At 40.2% G+C, this 19,375-nt stretch overlaps 2 protein-coding genes across 7 annotated transcripts in view; one reads left to right on the top strand and one right to left on the bottom strand.

Annotated features, from left to right (window-relative positions):
• LOC125227208 (uncharacterized protein C05D11.1-like) overlaps positions 1-17,357 on the top strand; it is a 35,912-nt gene extending 18,555 nt beyond the window's left edge. The window contains exons 15-18 of the mRNA XM_048131461.1: positions 7,208-7,351; positions 8,253-8,410; positions 14,154-14,306; positions 14,747-17,357. Of these exons, the coding sequence (XP_047987418.1) occupies positions 7,208-7,351; positions 8,253-8,410; positions 14,154-14,306; positions 14,747-14,804 (513 nt within the window). The 3' untranslated portion in view covers positions 14,805-17,357. The remainder of the gene's footprint in view (positions 1-7,207; positions 7,352-8,252; positions 8,411-14,153; positions 14,307-14,746) is intronic.
• Positions 17,358-17,499: 142 nt separating this feature from the next.
• LOC125227209 (protein ultraspiracle homolog) overlaps positions 17,500-19,375 on the bottom strand; it is a 70,273-nt gene continuing 68,397 nt past the window's right edge. For 5 of the 6 annotated variants that reach the window (XM_048131466.1, XM_048131462.1, XM_048131465.1 and 2 more), the window contains 3 exons: positions 18,971-19,120; positions 18,632-18,681; positions 17,500-17,862 (listed from right to left, as the gene is read on the bottom strand). In XM_048131466.1, the coding sequence (XP_047987423.1) occupies positions 17,644-17,862; positions 18,632-18,681; positions 18,971-19,120 (419 nt within the window). In that variant the 3' untranslated portion in view covers positions 17,500-17,643. Of the gene's footprint in view, positions 17,882-18,631; positions 18,682-18,970; positions 19,121-19,375 lie in introns of all 6 variants that reach the window. The other variant, XM_048131467.1, reaches the window with a different exon arrangement.

Genomic DNA, 19,375 nt, shown 5'->3' with positions numbered 1-19,375 from the left:
CGGCGGGTAAAATACCTAATTTCGCCCGACGCCGAAATGTTATAACGCTCTTAAAATTACAATTATTAAGCCGTTATTCAAAAAGGGTGACAAGATGGACATGAATTCGTATAGACCTATAGCTCTGTTGACAATATTTTCTAAAATCTTCGAAAAGGCGATTTACAATCGGCTGTATACTTTTTTCGCATGTAATAAAATTTTGTGTGATGAACAAAAAGGTTTCAGGAAAAATCTGTCCATTACTACTGCCATACATGACTTTTTGCAAAAAATATACACGAGGATGGATGAGAGCCGTCCAGTTTATGCAGTCTATATAGATATGACTAAGGCCTTTGACTATGTTGACCACAAAATACTGCTGGACAAATTATACCTATATGGTGTAAGAGGTAATGTGCATAGTTTGATAGAATCATACCTAACCGGTCGAACTCAACGCACAAACATAACCAGAATATCACATCTTACCAAGATTGAATCCGAGCATTTTTCTGATGACAGTTTGGTTACGTATGGAGTGCCCCAAGGCAGCATTTTAGGGCCTTTGCTCTTTTTAGCATATATTAACGACCTCCCAGGAGCTATCCCACATCCAACAGTGTTGTATGCTGATGACTGCACTATTGTGCTTAATGATAGGGATGAAATATCTGGTTGTTTAGATAGATTAGTACACTGGTTGGAAGAGAATAATTTGAAAATTAATTTGCAAAAAACAACAATTATGAGCTTTAGACAAAGAAAAACCGAAGACTTGACTAGTGTGACATTTAGAGATCATAATATAGCTATTACTCATTCTACAAAATTTCTAGGTTTACATATTGACGATAAAATGAATTGGAATACACACACTGACATTCTTTGTAATAAACTAGTTAAATACTCATACAATTTATTTATGTTAAATAAAGTCGTTAACCGTACTGCTATTATGTCCGCCTATCATGGCCATATTTCTTCAGCTTTAAGGTATGGAATTATCTTCTGGGGGAACTCCAGCCATGCCACTGATGTCCATAAAGCTCAAAAACGGTGTATTAGATCCATTTGTAAGTTGAAACGCACTAACAGCTGTAGACCATATTTTAAGCAACTTAAAGTGTTAACTGTGTTTGATTTATATATTCTAGAAACAGCTATGTTTGTTAAAAGAAATATGCATCTGTTCAGGCACCTTACGGGGGCACGAAATTGTGACAAAATACATCCAGTACCTGGTAAATCGGCTCTTTTTCAAAAAGTTTCTTTTCAATGGCGCCGAAAATATATAATTGTTTGCCGAAATCGCTGAGGTTGACGGATAACGAAGTTGTCTTTAAGAAAAACCTGATTGAGTTTTTTAAATGAGCACTGTTTCTACTCAGTAACAGATTTTCTTAACTTTAATAACTGCAATGACTGATCTCATGATCTAATATTAATAAATAAAAACGGTTAACACATGTTTGCTTACTGTTGTGACCATAGACAATCGGATTTTTAAATTTGACTCCCCTATTTAATTTTTTTTATTTCATGTTTCTGTATTTTTTCCAATTCAATTTTTGATTTACCTATATTGTTTTTGTGTTAGTTTTATTTTGACATTGAATGTATAACCGTTCCGTTCTGCCTAGCTTTGTAACCATTAATACCTTTAATGTGAACCTACCCTATTTTTTGACATGATTTAAAATTTATTGTTTTGCAATTTCCGAAGGTAAGTTAGTTACATGTTAGACAAATTTTACCTAAAAATAAAATTTATATTAAGTTACTTACCTTGTTCCAAGCCTTCAAATTGAGATAGCGACATCGTTTCTTACTGGCAACACCACAGTTCCGATGACGTCAGGCGCAATACCGGCTTTTTACAACGAGTTTTTGCGAATCCAGCAGGTAGGCTGCGCGCCATAACTCTGGTCATTGGACTCTCAATTTGACCTACCGTCCAATATGACGATATTGACGGTAGGTAGCCACTGCAGAATGACAGGTGGCAAAATAGCCACTGTGGGTAGACAGGTGGCGATGGATTAAGTAAACAAACACCGTATTCAGATTAGCTGTAGGTGCTCGTTTTGTTTACAGCGGGTAGCACGGTATTTCATTGACGTTGACGTTCATTGACGTTGACGTGGCTGAAAAGACAAGCTTAAAACAAAACCCTACTGCTGAAATAAAAGCTATGTTAAATACCATACCTTATTTTCCTGAAAAATAAGCATTATTATATGTGTATGTGAATGAAATTAACCGTGTAACTCTACGATAAAATTCAAAAATTAAATGCCAGCAGGCAGCAATGAAATCAGGCTTGGAACAAGGTAAGTAACTTAATATAAATTTTATTTTTAGGTAAAATTTGTCTATTAAGTTGACTGTACCTTGTTCCAAGCCTTCAAATTGAGAAGTGTTTGTTATCGACTGCTGGATGAGTGAGGATTGTCAACAACAAGTAGATCGCCAATGTGAATAAAACATTAGATAGAATTTCTTATAAGAAAAAATATATTGCATTGATATGAAAAACCATATTGTTACAATTGATCATCAAATTGATTACGCAAATTAAATTGAATCAAAACATCTATCTAATGGATTGGAATGTGAAATCTGACTATTCACAGTTTTCTTGTAAAACCTATGAAAAGTGACAGCACTTTGCCAATTACCTCTTTTCAAGATATCATTAATGTTATGATTGTCAAGCCAGCCTGACGAAGCAACCGCCGAACGGACACTGCCCGCACTACTATTTATATTAGCGTCTTTAAGAACTGCTTTAATCCAACCACCAATGATGGTTCGTGAAGCTGGCTTTACAGGACCACATGTAGAAATAAATAAATTATTTATTTTCCCTCTTCGGTTCTGAGACAAGGAAATCAACGTTTTTATCCAATAAACAGGATCTATATTTTTATTGTAATCACAAGCTAATAATTTCCAACCAGACTGTCTACGTGATACATTGTCCGTCTTGGAACCGAATTCGGGCCAAAATATAATACAATCAGAATCAATCTTACAACAAGAATCATTTATATTCAATAAAGTCAGGTCATGCACGCGTCTCCCTGAACATAGCAATAACAAAATTGCACACCTCTTTGAGACCTCGAATAAACTGGTTTGCAAAGGTTCGTTATTCTCTAAATAAGTACACAAGTCTCTAACGTCCCATATACTATCCTTACTAGGAGTTGGTCTACTGAGAGCTATAGCTTTTAAAGCCTGGCGGACAACAATATGAGAGCTAAGCGGTGGGCCCGAACGAACGGGGCAAAAAGTTGAGACAACCGATTTGTGTAAGCAAATTGTACTATGTGATAACTTTTCTACCAAGTGCAAGTCTGTCAGGAATCGCGCCAAATCCTGCGGTTCAGGATTGTCTTTGGCAATATTATGGGCAGTACACCATCTGCACCATCTTAACCATGCTGGCTTGTAGGAAGCTAACGAGGATTTCCGCCAACCGCTTGCGAGTAAATCTCTTTGCTTATCGCTCCAAGTATCTAACAATGGGGCCCACCCTGTATCAGCCAGACTTCCAAAGCTATCCGCTTGACATCGGTTGGAGGTCTCAGAGTCTGTGTGTCTACTAACCGGTTCTCCAGATCTCGAATTTCCATTGGAAGAGCCAGGGATCGGTTCTTCAGGTCGCTGCGCCAAAACACCTTCTCCCAATTCGGCACTATTAGTATGTACATACCCTCTGCGTCGTTCAGGTGACTGAGAACCCTCGGAATTAGACACGGGGGGGGGAAATCCAGGCCAGTTGATACTCCCATCTCCGACTGAACGCATCGACGAAGGTCGCATCTGGATCCGTCGGGTCTAGAGTCGCGTATATCGGTACCACATGTGCTCTCCTCGACGCGAAGAGATCTATTTGCGGCGTACCCAAAACCTGGAATATCTGGTCCGTCGCTGGAGAGAGCAGATGCCATTCCGACTGACCGCGAAGCCTCGACAGTCTGTCCGCCTCTATGTTGTACCTGCCGGGAATGAACTGGATGGCCATGTGAATGTGATGGCGGTCCAATACATTCAATATCCGATAAGTCATCTCCATCATCTGCTCTGACCTCGTACCGCCTTCGTTGCGCAAATACGACACAACCGTCCGATTGTCCGACATAATCATTAGGGAGGATCGCGTTAACAAGCGGCTCTGCAAAGTTATTACCTTCTGTACAGCCATCATTTCTAATAGATTTGAATGTTGGCGAGCCTCCCGATGCGTCCACTGGCCAGCTAACTGCTCGTTGTTCAGCAGGGCGCCCCAACCCTGACCCGACGCATCTGTAGTCAAAAAGAATTGGGGCGCTGGAGGATGAAGAGGGGACGTGGCAGCTACGTGATTGATCCACCATTCTATCTCGGTGTATAGAGTTATTGGCAGTTTTACCTTCTTCCTTGGAGATATGCGCAGCAACTGGTTGCAAAACCTCATCAACAGTCTGCTGTTGAGTCGACCCCTCGGAACCACGAAGCTGGCGAAGTTCACTAGACCTAGGAAAGATTGGACCTGCTTTAATGAAGCGCACCTTCGATCTACCATTGTTCGGCATTTTTGTAGTAGATTTTGGATCTTTTCCTCCGGAAGGGACTTCAGATTGTTCCAAGGGTCCCAGCAAATACCCAGGAACTCGATGGACCTCTGAGGAGTCAAGACAGACTTTCCGTAATTCATTGTCCATCCTAGGCTTTCGAGGATCTGTAGCGTTAGACTTACTTGATTTTGGAGCAATGATCGGCTTTGGCATGCAAGAAGAAAATCGTCCAAATATACGATCACCCTGATACCACGAGATCTGAGTACTTCCGCAATCCAATTGGTCACTAGGGCAAATGTCCGCGGAGACGATGCCAGCCCGAAGGGTAAGGCTGTCACTTGCCAAAGTCGGCGCTGAAATATTACCCTTAGAAATCTCCGATGTGAGGCATTGACCGGAATATGAAAGTACGCGTTGTGGAGATCGAGCTTTACTAGCCAATCTCGTGGTTGGAGAAAGTCTGGGACTTTGTACATGTTGATAAGGTGAAATTTGGCCACATATACGTACTTGTTCAGCTGTCTTAGGTTGAAGACAGGGCGTACGCTCCCGCCCTTTTTCGGAACTAAAAACATGTTCGATACAAAACTTGGGGTCAATGGAGCCGGCTCTAGCACTCCCTGTTCCATCATAGTCGACATTTGAATGAACATTTCTGGACTTTCCTTCGTGACTAATTTTGAAGAAAGTCTGGCGGGGTGTACTAGAGGCGGCTTCTTGACAAAGGGTATTCGGTATCCAGACAGAATTTTGATTATGTAGTCTGGAGCTCCCATAGCCTTCCATTGGTCTATAAAAAGCTCCAGTTGACCCGCTTGAAAACTGAGATAGTCAGTCGTAGCGTCTGCGAGACCGCTTACCTTGCCTGTTCCTGTAATACCTGTCACCTCGAGGATTGGATCGAAATGGCCCAGCTTTTCGCTTTCTGTCCTGAGGAGCTGGGGCAGGAGCAGCAGAAGGCCCAGGATACACGCGGAAGCTAGCATTATCCGCAGCCTTCTTGGCCTGCTCCGGCTGAGAGACTCCTTGCGCAGGAGCTCGTTTGGTAGCAACTCCTTGCGTAGGAGTGCGTGGACAGAAAAATACCTTGTCGATTCCTCCATTCTTCGTTATGCAGTCGGAGAACCGCTTGTCCTCGAACAGGTGCTCCTGTGTGGGTGGGATTTTACGCAGACATTCTTTCATGTAGCGATCCTTGACGTAATGCAATACTCCATCACGTCGCTGCTGGATAATGTCTGCCCGACGGCCACAGACCATCTGCAAGAGGTCTAAGTGAATGCGGGAATAATCACCTTCTGAGAATACCTCGTTGATTTTTTCAGCTACCGCCTCCACTGTGCAATCACCTTGTGAGCCTATCCAAGACACGAACGTTTCAAAGCCTGCTTTCAATTTCTCATTTTGTATGATGAGAGCATGAGACACTGCGGCTAGAGTCTTTTCCGTAACGGCGAGGGCACGGTTACGATCAAAAGACTTGACCATGTCATTACTCTCCAAATCGGTAAAACCGGGTGATGACACGTACGTGTTCTGAGCATCTATGTACCGTACCTGAGACCAGTTGTTCGAATTGAAATGCTGCAACTTGTCCAAAATATCAGCATGCTCCTTTGAGGTTATCGCACCCGACGTTTTGAGGGTAGTTTCGAGTTTGAAGTTAATGTCCTTTACAGGCCCGGGGTTAGGCACCGGAAGAGCCTTTGGAGTTTCCAGATCTTCAGGCGATATGATTGATAACACGTCCGAATCACTGGAATATTCCCGCGGGCGAGCAGAAAAATTGTCACGTAAAGATCTTACCTCGTGGGCTAATTTATTCACCACGTCCTCTAACCTGGTCATGCGCTCGTGCTCAGTTAAAGCCGATGCACCTGGATCATCATTTACCTTATCCATTTGGAACTGCAACTATTTAGAAAATCTTTCCGAAAAATTTTCTAGTAGGTGTTTCCTCTGCCAGAAACAAATCGCCAATGACCAGAGTTATGGCGCGCAGCCTACCTGCTGGATTCGCAAAAACTCGTTGTAAAAAGCCGGTATTGCGCCTGACGTCATCGGAACTGTGGTGTTGCCAGTAAGAAACGATGTCGCTATCTCAATTTGAAGGCTTGGAACAAGGTACAGTCAACTTAATGACATTTTATAACTTCAATTTTTAATCTGTTTAAGTATCTTTTGCATGCCTGTTGGTCGAATACACTGACGCTTCCCTAGTTTTAAGACCTATTATGTATTTACGTGTATTCTTGCAAAATAAAAAGTTTGAAGTTTGAAGTTTGAAGTTTAAGTATTTCGAAAGTATAAAAGTAATTTCTGGCAGAATTGACCTTTAAATTTAATGATGAGTGATGATTTAGAAACATACATGTTGAGTTAATTAATGGATTTGATTTAGTTTGATGTTTTAGATTTAGTATTTTCCTTGTGGAGAAAAAAATTCTTGTGTAGCATTTTTTTTTAAATCTGCGATACCCGAGGAAGTGAAAGGTTCTAATATTGAACCACTAGCGTAGCGTTCGTTGAGCGGAACCTTGAGCGTTGCAAGTTCCGGTTAAACAACAACTTTTCCCCCTCGTGAAACAAATAACTATTATCTGCATTATTTTTCCTCTCGTTCCTAACCTATAGTAATCGTGAATGCTCATTTCCAGGGTCCGATGTGGCGGCTGATCCGCGGCTGCGGGCTGTCGTACGGCTACGGCGTGCGGCCGGCCTTCGGCGAGGCGCGCCTCGTGTTCTCGCTGTACCGCGCCACCAACGCCGTGCAGGCCTACACCAAGGCCAAGTCCATTGTGGTACTTATATTCTGACCTTTTTACATAAGATAGCACTACTGATGGGTCTGGCCCCGTAGCCGAATGACATTTCTGCGACGCGAAACGCCGCAGAAACGTAGTCTGGCTCTGTCGCGCCAATACGCAAGAGCGATAGAGATAGATAGCTACGAAAGAGATATTATCGTGAGCGTTTGTGCATTCGGCTACGCACACTAATGCGATAATTCTACGAACGAAGGCCAACCCGTGATAGTGAAACGTTCTGCGTGCGGTAGCGGAAAGGGGCCGGTGTAGGTGAGTTGTAACATACTAGGCACTTATGTTTAGGTGGCTTTTTCTTCTCCACATGAGGTTCTGCGATCGTTGGACGAGGATACGTTACTATACGTTTTCACATTATTGTGAACTATGTGTTTTCATATAGTTCTAGATGATGATGAAGTATTGTCTAATAGTATAAATTAAAATGTAACAGTTAATTTTTTGTATAAACAGCTAAAACTCTGCAGGTATAAATAAATGCATGTTTTTATATATAATTTTGATGATCGACGTCCTCTGAAGAAAGATAAATCCAAAGAAAGATTGAATAGGGAACTTGACCATTCTTAAAATTAAATATTTTATACCATGCACGAAATAAAGCATCAGATAATTACAAGAAAAACATGGACAGAAGTTTTTTTAAAATACAATTTATATTTAATAAGTCAGGTAAAAATATATAAAGTAACTGAATTGACCGTGACGTAACTCGATTCGATTTCATATTAATTCCATATTAGCAAGTGGTTCAAATTCGTTTTGACAGTTTTTAAAAAGAAGCTGATTTGACTAGGAGGCAAGTAGCCTATTAAAATCAAGAATGCTTTTAAAATATATGAAATTATTATATGTTAGTCTTGTTTGCATATTACAGGAAGAATATCTAGCGGAGGGTAAATTCGACGAGGACCTATTCGAGTCAGCCAAGAGCACAGCATTGTTCGAGGTGGTGGAGAATGAGAAATGCACCGCTGACGTTGTATCGCAGTCGCTCCTCAACTACTTCAAACAGGTCTCCGAAAACTACAACAGGTTGGTCATACCTTTAATAACTTGCTGGATTACTAGACGTCGTTGTGAATTAGGTCTAATCATAAGTCGCTATTTAAGAGATGATCCAATATTACAAATGGCGTCTTTCACGGCAAAACGGAGCGACGAATAGACGCGATTTTAAGTGGCGATAGTTGAAGGGATGGAGAGTGACATAGGCTACTTTTTGTCTCTTTCTAACCCCCCACTTCCCTAAAATGGGGAGTGGAAATTTGTATGGAGAATTCCGCAATTTTCGAATTTAACGCGAGCCAAGCTGCGGGCAAAAACTAGTATTTACATAATTATATAAGAAACTAAACCTAAACTTTAAAACTAGCTAATGTCTAAAATCGTTTTGCCGACGACATTGTTCTGTTCTCATCATCAGCTACTGAGCTCCGCATCATGCTACAAGACCTAAGCAGGGCAAGCCTTGAGGTTGGATTAACAATGAATATGTCAAAGACTAAGCTCATGACCAATAGGAAACAAATAAGTGTAGAAGTGGATGGAGGGAGAGTAGGATATGTCCATGAGTATATTTGTGTGCTACTCTGCGGCGGCGCCACCATAATGAAATTCAACTAATTATATGTTAAAATGATGTTCGTAAGACGTACAGTATGTACGTATAATTTTATGACTGTACCTATAGCGGGAAACGAAATAATGGGCTTTTATTGTGGCGCCGCTGCAGAGGATGCTCTGCAGCGGCGCCACTCAGTTCTCATAGATAGATATGACATCATCTACTTTTTTCTCATGGAAATTGATGTACCAATGCTGTTTATTATGTACGTATTGAAAAAATCACTATAACTTAGTAAATTTATGTACTTTCAGTAATTCCGCATTCCGCCTGAACGGTATGAGCTAGTATGTAAGGAGGTGTACCTACGGGTAAGCGAGAGGGAGATATGTTCCTTCCCGCTCGCTCCCGCGCTCGGCGCGTTTCGTTCTAGGTTTCAATAATTATTATTAAATTTATGCCCCTGTTGTACACTGCTTTTTACTTCGATTGCGAGGAATTAATTATATTTTTCTCGGCAATTTACACCACGAAATTGTCGTAAAGCGAAAGAACATAATAGGTACATAAGATAACCAATTCCCGCCAACTTTTTTTTCAACATGTGATCAGAGTTTCAGACGCTTGGTTTTTTGCCAAGTCAAAAAATTTTTAAACGATAAGTAATCGAATCCTATTTTATTTAATTTACTTAATTTAATGACAGAAAATACGGAATTCTAATAAATTATAGCAAAAATAAAATAACCTATCAAAGTTTTGTCACCTACACAATTTTATTGCACAATTTTATTGCTCAATAAAATTGTGCAATATGTTTTAACTGTTTGTCTCTTGAGACCGATTATCTTAGTCTTAGGCCGGCACGGCAACAGACAGTCTTAGGCTCCCCACAGACAGTCTTAAAAATTCATAATCTTAAAAAAAACTTGTATGCAATCTGACAGTTCAAACTGACACTGACAAGACACTGACAGATCTGAACTGTCAGATTGCATACAAGTTTTTTTTAAGATTATGAATTTTTAAGACTGTCTGTGGGGAGCCTTAAAATTCATAATTTGATAAAGTCATAGGCTTCCCACAGACAGTCTTAAAAATTCATAATCTTAAAAAAAACTTGTATGCAATCTGACAGTTCAAACTGACACTGACAAGACACTGACAGATCTGTCAGTGTCAATTTGCATACAAATTTTTTTTAAGATTATGAATTTTTAAGACTGTCTGTGGGAAGCCATAATCAGTACAAAAATCAGATCGAGTGCACGGAGTTCCATACAATTTCGCGACCGTCCACACTAGGGCTTCCAATACGGTATCACGGGATCCCGGGATCCCGCCTTTTTTTGGGCACATTTCAATACCTGTATTTAATTTAGTAATACCGGGATCCCGGCATTTTTAGTAACTACCAAATGAACGTAAATCACTCATCAAAAACGTTAAATTTCTGCATCACGATGGTTACTACACGCGTAAATCTTCTTCTTGCTCTCGTTTTTCGATTTGACACATTCTCTGTTTGGTGTTTTTGCAATATTTGTATGAAAATGATTGTTTTTTCGATGATTAGCTAGATAAAGAATTAAAGATACGTGTCAAAAGCATTCATTGAGGAGGGACGGCCGCGAACATTTTTTGACACATTTGTTGCACTTGTGAATTCGCACGTAAGTGTGACAGAGGAGCAACACATCAAACGTAGTTGCAACAGGACACAAATCCTCTGTAAACAAATCGCCTTGATGCATCTATATCATAGATATAACTTTTCAAAAAATTGGTTAATGCATACGAACTAACGTATACCGTAGCTACTCTATTTTTACTATGCGTGTGCGTTAGTGTGTAGAACTCTATCTAGCTCAAAACTTTGCCGTACATAACATTCCCTATACTTAGTACCGAAATTGGGAAATCACTCCTTAACTATCAAAATCAAGAAAAATACTTTTCTAATCCGTAAATTAAGTGTTCCAATTCCGCGGATAACCTTTTTGATTTTGATTATCATGGATTTCCGCAAAGTAATGTGTGATTCCATAGATTATTTCTTAATGTGATTTATGATAATCTATGTCGGACAATTCAGCTTTTTTGGCTAATTGTTCAATGATTTGGCGGATTTATTTTATTAGTGCATTAGCGCCTCTAGCGCCACGAAATACAAAAATACCACTAAATTGTACCACAGATATTGATTACAATGTGTTTCTAAAAAAAAATCATCTCATGTTCTAATTTCAAAAGTCAATGATGAAACTATAATCGAGAAATGCTTCTTAATGCTTGTTATTTAATAAAGTGATATTATAGTTAAACCTACAGCACAACTACACCATTAACACTGACTATAAAATGTAACACAGCATGAATGAGCCACAGCAGCTTCCTAGTATCACAGCCATACTAAAGAAGAGGCGATTGAGGTGGCTCGGGCATGTGTATCGAATGGAGCGGACTCGTTTGCCACGCTGGGAGATGTTGTAGATGCAAAAAGACCGGTCGGACGGCCAACGCTGCGCTTTAAAGATTGCGTGAAGCGTGACATGGTCACATTTGATATTCCATGCGACCCGTGGCAACGACTGGCCGAAGACCGAACCACGTGGCGCCGTGTTGTCCATGACGTTCAATCCAAGCACGACAATGCCTGGTTCTCCTCCTTGAATGATAAACGCATGAGGCGTCACGAGCAAGCCTCTAAACCCCGCTCATCTGGGGGAGCATACACCTGCCGTGTGTGCGGACGAGGGATCCTCTATCGAATTGGGCTGTACAGCCACAAACGTAAGTGTCGCAAGGATGCCGTTTGAACCATCTGGTTATATATGCAAAGGCTTGTTATTATTAAAATGTAAAAGGTTCTATTCCGCACGAGCTTAAAGAGATCGATTTGGCAGAAAACATGGTTTGCTATAGCCGCGTCTTCTTGTGAAATGTCCGATATGGCGGCGATATCTAACTTACAGAATCACCTGAATAGAGATCTGGCGCTCTTTCCCGTTTGCTTTTATACTGCGTACTTGGGACTGAGGACTCATAACAAAAATAAAGAGCACAGGGCGTAGCCCTTTGAACTATGTATACTTAAAAACAATAGAAGTTGAACGGACTTGGCCACATAAGTTTGCGAACCGTTTGGGTTGAAATCGAAACTTATGAAGTTGGAAATGTAATCGATTTGACACCTCACTAAGTCGGATTGGCAAGATTCCGCTGTAGTATATAACACGCATGAAAAGTAACGAGATTTTGAATAAAATTTGTTATTTTAAGCAAATTACTTGGTTTTTATATTTTCCCGATTTCAATACCGGGATCCCGGAATTGAAATCGCCAATACCGGAATGAATACCGGTATTGGATAAGGTCCGGTATTTGGAAGCCCTAGTCCACACACACTCTTGTTTTTTAAGATTATGATTTTTAAGACTGTTGTTGCCGTGCCGGCCTAAGACTAAGGTAATCGGTCTCAAGAGACAAACAGTTAAAACATATTGCACAATTTTATTGAGCAATAAAATTGTGTAGGTGACAAAACTTTGATAGGTTATTTTATTTTTGCTATAATTTATTAGAATTCCGTATTTTCTGTCATTAAATTAAGTAAATTAAATAAAATAGGATTCGATTACTTATCGTTTAAAAAATTTTTGACTTGGCAAAAAACCAAGCGTCTGAAACTCTGATCACATGTTGAAAAAAAAGTTGGCGGGAATTGGTTATCTTATGTACCTATTATGTTCTTTCGCTTTACGACAATTTCGTGGTGTAAATTGCCGAGAAAAATATAATTAATTCCTCGCAATCGAAGTAAAAAGCAAAGTGTACAACAGGGGCATAAATTTAATAATAATTATTGAAACCTAGAACGAAACGCGCCGAGCGCGGGAGCGAGCGGGAAGGAACATATCTCCCTCTCGCTTACCCGTAGGTACACCTCCTTACATACTAGCTCATACCGTTCAGGCGGAATGCGGAATTACTGAAAGTACATAAATTTACTAAGTTATAGTGATTTTTTCAATACGTACATAATAAACAGCATTGGTACATCAATTTCCATGAGAAAAAAGTAGATGATGTCATATCTATCTATGAGAACTGAGTGGCGCCGCTGCAGAGCATCCTCTGCAGCGGCGCCACAATAAAAGCCCATTATTTCGTTTCCCGCTATAGGTACAGTCATAAAATTATACGTACATACTGTACGTCTTACGAACATCATTTTAACATATAAATAGTTGAATTTCATTATGGTGGCGCCGCCGCAGAGTAGCACACGTATATTTACCTGGGCCAAATAGTCTCCTTCCAGGAACGGCAAGACAAAGAAGTCGCAAGACGGACCGAGAATGCCTGGAGGAGCTTTTGGTCCATGAAGGAACATATGAAAGGAAACCTACCCATATCACTTAAAAGAAAACTCATGGACATGTGTATTCTCCCCATCCTTACCTACGGAGCACAGACTTGGTCTTTGACAAAAATTCAAAAATCCAAACTCAAGGTTTGTCAGCGAGCCATGGAGCGTAGTATTCTGAACGTGAAGTTAATCGATCGCATTAAAAATACAATACTACGCTCCAAAACTGAGATTACAGACGTAGCTAACACTGCCGCCAAGCTCAAATGGAATTGGGCAGGACACGTTTGCCGGATGCCGGATGACCTGTGGGCAAAAACAGCCACCCGTTGGTTGCCACAAATTACAAGGCCAAGGGGTAGACCACGTCAAAGATGGCGGGACGAACTCGAGGCCTTTGAGACACACTGGTGGGAGACTTCCGAGGATAGGGATACGTGGAAGAGTAAGAGGGAGGCCTTTGCCCAGCAGTGGGACAATGTGGGCTAATAATAATAATGATTAGGGAACAGCGACCCCACGTACCCGAGTGCTCCTGGGGAGTTCTGTTTTCTTTGTATTTTTCATGCAAGTTCAGTCTCATCTCGTACTGAGACTGACTGAAATAGCATGACACGTTCGTACGTTTCCATAACAATACGAAGGCGAATCTTTTCGCACTATATTTGTATTACATTGGTCCAGTATCTCGCTCTAATGTCTATTTGCGTCTCATATTTTGCATGATGATTCATGAGATATTTGACAAAAATATTATTCTTCCTTTCCCTAAAATACCCCGTATTTTAAAAGGCACCGGAATTTAACATTTAGTAACATGAACGTTTCTGTTCTTCCAGGGACCTGGTGTGCGCCATCGCCGCGGTGACGCCGCAGTCTGCGCACGCGGCGGCGGCGCGCTGGCTGCCGAGCCTGTTCGACATCCACCAGAGCAAGACCTCCATCGTCTGCCATCCCAGCAAGGTCAAGGAGCTGCAGGCCACCTTCGAGAAGTAAGTCTTACTCACATTAAACGGGCACAGTATTGCTCAAGCAATTTGCAATGAAGACAGAACGTAAAATGAACGTATCCGAAGTTAGCGGTATTATACTAAACATCAGATATTGCTCAACAATCACTGAGAGAGGAATTATATAATTTCTGAATTTAGTACTCCAATGACACTTGAAGTTGTTTCAGTTTCGGACTCGCTTATGATATTTGACAGTTCTTTGTAGTCCTTCTTCTATGCCACCAACAGCGGTTGCAGTCACGAGTTCACGACATGTGTCCTAACTATTCAGTTATCGTGTCGTGCTACTTCAGTGAACGTTAAGTACTTCTTGTACTTGTGCTGAAATAGCACATTCGTACGTTTCCATCAAAACACGAAGGAAAAATGTTAAGCATTACATCTGTTCATGTATTTTCAATTTCATTATTTCCTTTCAGGATCGATGTGAAACTGGACGCGTTCGAGTCAATGGAGGCCTCGCATTTAAACAAATAAGAACCTAAAATACGTACTTGCATTTACTATGAACTGCTGCTATAACAGTATCAAAGTCAAATTATCACCGAACTGTATACAGTATTGTTTTATATATTCAAAGAAATTCAGAAAGAAATATTGGGACATTTTTGTCCATGTTTCTGCCGTCCATCATTTTCCTGCATTTGTTCACCAGAGCGCAATTTTAATAATGTAATAATTTGCGCTTTTACTAATAATTATAAGTGTAACCTTTTTAATATTCTAATAATTTGTCCCTTTTAGTATTTTTGGAAAGTTTGTCAGATTTTTCGAACGAATGCATCGATTATATTGAATTTAATGATGTAATTTTTTGAACTAGTTGCAAATTTTTCAAAAACTGATAATGATTACAATTATTGGCTGTGCCATTATAATAACGTTGAGCGAATAAAGTATATCTTGCATTTTAACCATGAAGTTGTCATTTCAAAATAAAACCTCAGGTTTTGTGATAATGATAAAGTTTAATCACCTTTATCTTAAAGCTATGTCTATACAAAAAAATATAACTTACATTTAGTCAGATATTTAGTGAACATCATTATAAATCATCTCACAACCGCTGCAACACCTTCAACATAGAATTCATACCCAACCATAGAATAATATCAACTTCAACATTTATGCAGTTATTACATAATCCATCATATTCAACAGCAATACATTGTATCCATAACAAATGATAGCGTAAAGGGAAAGATATCATTTTTTCCAAATATATATTTTTATTGTTTTAACCTTTCTCTTGCTTTGCATTTCTGTATCAGTGAGCTTGTTGTCTAATAAATGACGCGACTAAATACATTACAATTTAAACGTTTATAAGAACATCACATTTATTACCAACTACTATCCATTATGCGCCATTTAACTCTTATTTACATGTGTTTTCATTTGGACAAAGTCTTTCAATTTTAATACTGGTTAGTTGATCAACCATCGCCTGAAATGAGCTTATAGTATGAATGAGGTACAAAAATAAACTGGCCCTTAAGATGTAAACCATTTATAACCACTCGCATAGGCCACGCTAAACAATATCCCAACCGTTACTGGTGAAATATCTATATTACGAATACGAAATACTCGAGTGAGTACTAGTTACAATTACATTAGAAGACATACAATTTCATATTTACAATTAGAGATAAATTTGAATAAGGAAATAAAATATTTTCTAAAATAATTCAAGATTACTAATTTTTATCTGCATATTCAAATGCATATTAAAGCACCAACATATGTACGAAAATACTTTTAGCATTTATACATACGCGTCATATGTAAAATAATGATATACGTACAACATAGTAACAAGGCGATTCAAATCTTCGAAATGGAATACGCTACGGTATTATCGTATTAGTACTGGAGTGCTCAACGTTCTTGCTTTTAAGAGATTTGGTAAACGTCATAATTACCTACGCGTAACAGTCTAAATATTATATTAATTCACTATGGACATCTAGATACTCGACGAATATAATTATCCTAATTAGCTGAACACCTTAACTAAATACGTTAATATTATACGACTACGTAATAATAAAGAGGCGGCCCCATTTTCTTTACCTAACAACTGTTACACTTATCTGACGAATGTCCCATAGTTATGTACTTTTTGTACACTTTTTCGCTGCTTTATATGACACAGCACCGAACGAAGTAGGATGACTTACAATACTGCATTTATATACTTAAACGTATCAGGTATACTTGCAATTTGTGATGCGAAAGTTGTAATATAAGTCACCTTTCTCCTCTCGGCGTGTCAAATAGTCAAACGTAGCAGTAAGTCGATGTACACAGAAGTGTAGTGCACCATCAGTGTTGTTCGTTTAGAAGACAGTGTCTTCGCTCCTCCGTCACGGTTGGGGCTCTCTGGCGGAATCTCAACAAACCGCCTTACATAGTTTTTGGATCTCTTATTCGCAAAAGGAATTATTGAAGCAATGACTCCTAGTCTAATATTAATCAGCCTCGCTTATATCATTACGACATTCGACACACGAGTTATTAAAATGAGATACTTACGTGTCAACATTTACATCGACAATTACAATTACCCCGGTCGTATATCGTAACGATTATAGCTTCGATTACACTAGTGAACAACTAAGCAATATATCAAAGGCAGGCACAGTTCGTGTGCGGTATCGCCTTTTAATTTGTTCGTTTTATTGCAAAGTATTAATGTAATCACGGATATAAAGAATAGTTATCTTATTCGACGTACAAGGCGAGTCGTTCGGTCGTTAATGGATAACTCTACTACCGTTGCGTTTTCTAATATTGGCATAACATGATCTTGTCGTTAAGATACATAATGTAACTTAAAATGATGCTTGGACCAGCCAGCAACCTAAATTCATGTGTAAATATAGTATTTTGGGGTAAAAACGACAGTAGAGCTATTGTTATAGATCTCAAATACCGTTCAGATAAAATTAGAAAGAGGCAAACGAGTCGTTTAAAATACTTCAGTGAATGTATAGTAAATTAGATTTTTTTTTGTGAACTTCGAAATTCATAAATTGTGGGAATTTTGTTCAACGCACGCATTACGATACACTTACACCCCGTGTCCTGATGAACTGAACTTTAGGGCACGATTAAGGATCAGTTGCACCGAATCGTGTTACCGTTAAAGCTTTTGCAAAATTTTACTGTATGACAAGTTCTCGTAGCTGATGCAACTAGTTTTAAGTGTTCGACCTCGCTCGCCCATTTCGGCCGGATCACTGCGTAACGTACAATTCGTGATGCCTCTCTCTCGTATATCTCGCGGGATGCAGTATAGTCAGACCGGGGCCTACATGATGTTGGCGTCGATGGGCTGCGGCGTGTGTCGCAGCGCCTCGCGGATGTAGGCGGCGATGCTGGTGTCGGCGACGAGGTGGAAGAAGTAGAGGTGCTCGAAGCTCTTGAGCGAGATGGAGCGCAGCGCCGGCAGCCGCAGCAGCAGCGCCGCGAACCGGCCCTCCTCGCCGCTGCGCGCGCGCCGGCAGTACTCGTCCAGGCACGAGAACATCTGCGAGGGGGACGCTTTACTGCGCGGCGAGACACGGAGCGAGACACACGATGTAGGCGTGGCTCGGACGAGGCAGGTGGAGCGGCGCAACAACGCGCGGCCGAGACGCGCCTACATACCACGTGCCTCGCTCTGTGTGACCCCGACTATTATGTGGGTGATAGACGTACGGCCGAGTACGCGTACTTATGGCTCGACGACCTTTTTCGATTGTCTGTCACCGTATGTGCGCGTAATTTAAAACCACTACGCATAGTCGTCGATGATCCCGCCGGTTTGAAATCTTTAAGTAGGCGAACTTGCCCGCACGTCTATCACCCGCTTTAGTGAAGCTTTTACAACAGTCACATTACATCTCGTATTTGAGAAATACCTTCGTCACAAATATTGTTCCATAATTACCGAAAATAAAATAATACCTACATTACGATACGAGTGCGGAAAAGAAAAAGGTCGAAACGAGTGACGAAATTAAAACACGATCAAAGAGTGTAAACGAGTTACAAATGCCCTCTTCGCACGTGTATTGTACGACGTTTTTCAGTACATATACTACATATAACCATTTGAAGTTTCGACATAGACATATCACTTCTCGCACTCGTACAAATGTACATTAAATACCTAATTTTGAAAAGCTGCACAGTAGGTACACTGTGGCAGCTCTAACTCAAGAATTATAAGCGGCATCAGAAGTGAGGCCCCTTATAATTCTTGATCTTTCACCTCTCACATTCTACAATATGAATTATCAAGAAATATTACTTACTTTTTCTCGTAAATTTTCAACATCTGGTCGGCTCTTCAACCCTTTCACATCTGAAATGTAAAAAACAACAATTAATTTATGCAACTGCTAAAAAGTTCTATATTTAACGTTTCATACCTAAAGGATGGTTTTGTTATAACACTTATAACAAAACACACGTGCATAATGAATTCGTGGTAAGCCATATTTTAGGTAATCATTTACAATACTGACTGTTTCACCAGATTTAATTTCACCGATGACATTTAATTTAGCCAATACTCCTAGTTCCCAGCTCCTTTCGTCTAGGTTTCGTCATCTTATCGTAGACACCACTAGCAGAACCACGTGGCCACTGACCTGGGTTGAGCAGCACGATGGCCTTGAGCGCCACGTACTCGGCCTGGTCCATGCGCAGCGAGCGCATCTTGAGGCTCAGCTCCGACAGCACGCGGTCGAAGATCGGCCCCACGCCCGCCTGCTGCGCAGAGTTGCGGTGCAGCGTCATGCCTGGAACCGAGATAAATACACTCAATATCAACGGCGTCAATCGGTTCAATCATAAGACGCATATCATATATTCTGTCAATGCCTAAATTGCAAATCCTTTTCAATGTTTGTATATATTAACTTTTCGCGTGTGAGAACGTAGATCCGCGTTTTGGCACACGAAAGGATAAAAGTTAAAAGTTTTGCAGAATGACCTTTCAAAAATGTCTCGAGCCAAAGGGCCGTTTTATTAAACAAAATTCAAACTGGATAATT

The sequence above is a fragment of the Leguminivora glycinivorella genome, chromosome 6 (genome assembly GCF_023078275.1).
Source record: "Leguminivora glycinivorella isolate SPB_JAAS2020 chromosome 6, LegGlyc_1.1, whole genome shotgun sequence".
NCBI classification, from domain to species: Eukaryota; Metazoa; Arthropoda; class Insecta; order Lepidoptera; family Tortricidae; genus Leguminivora; species Leguminivora glycinivorella.
This window is presented reverse-complemented; position numbering and strand designations above follow the sequence as displayed.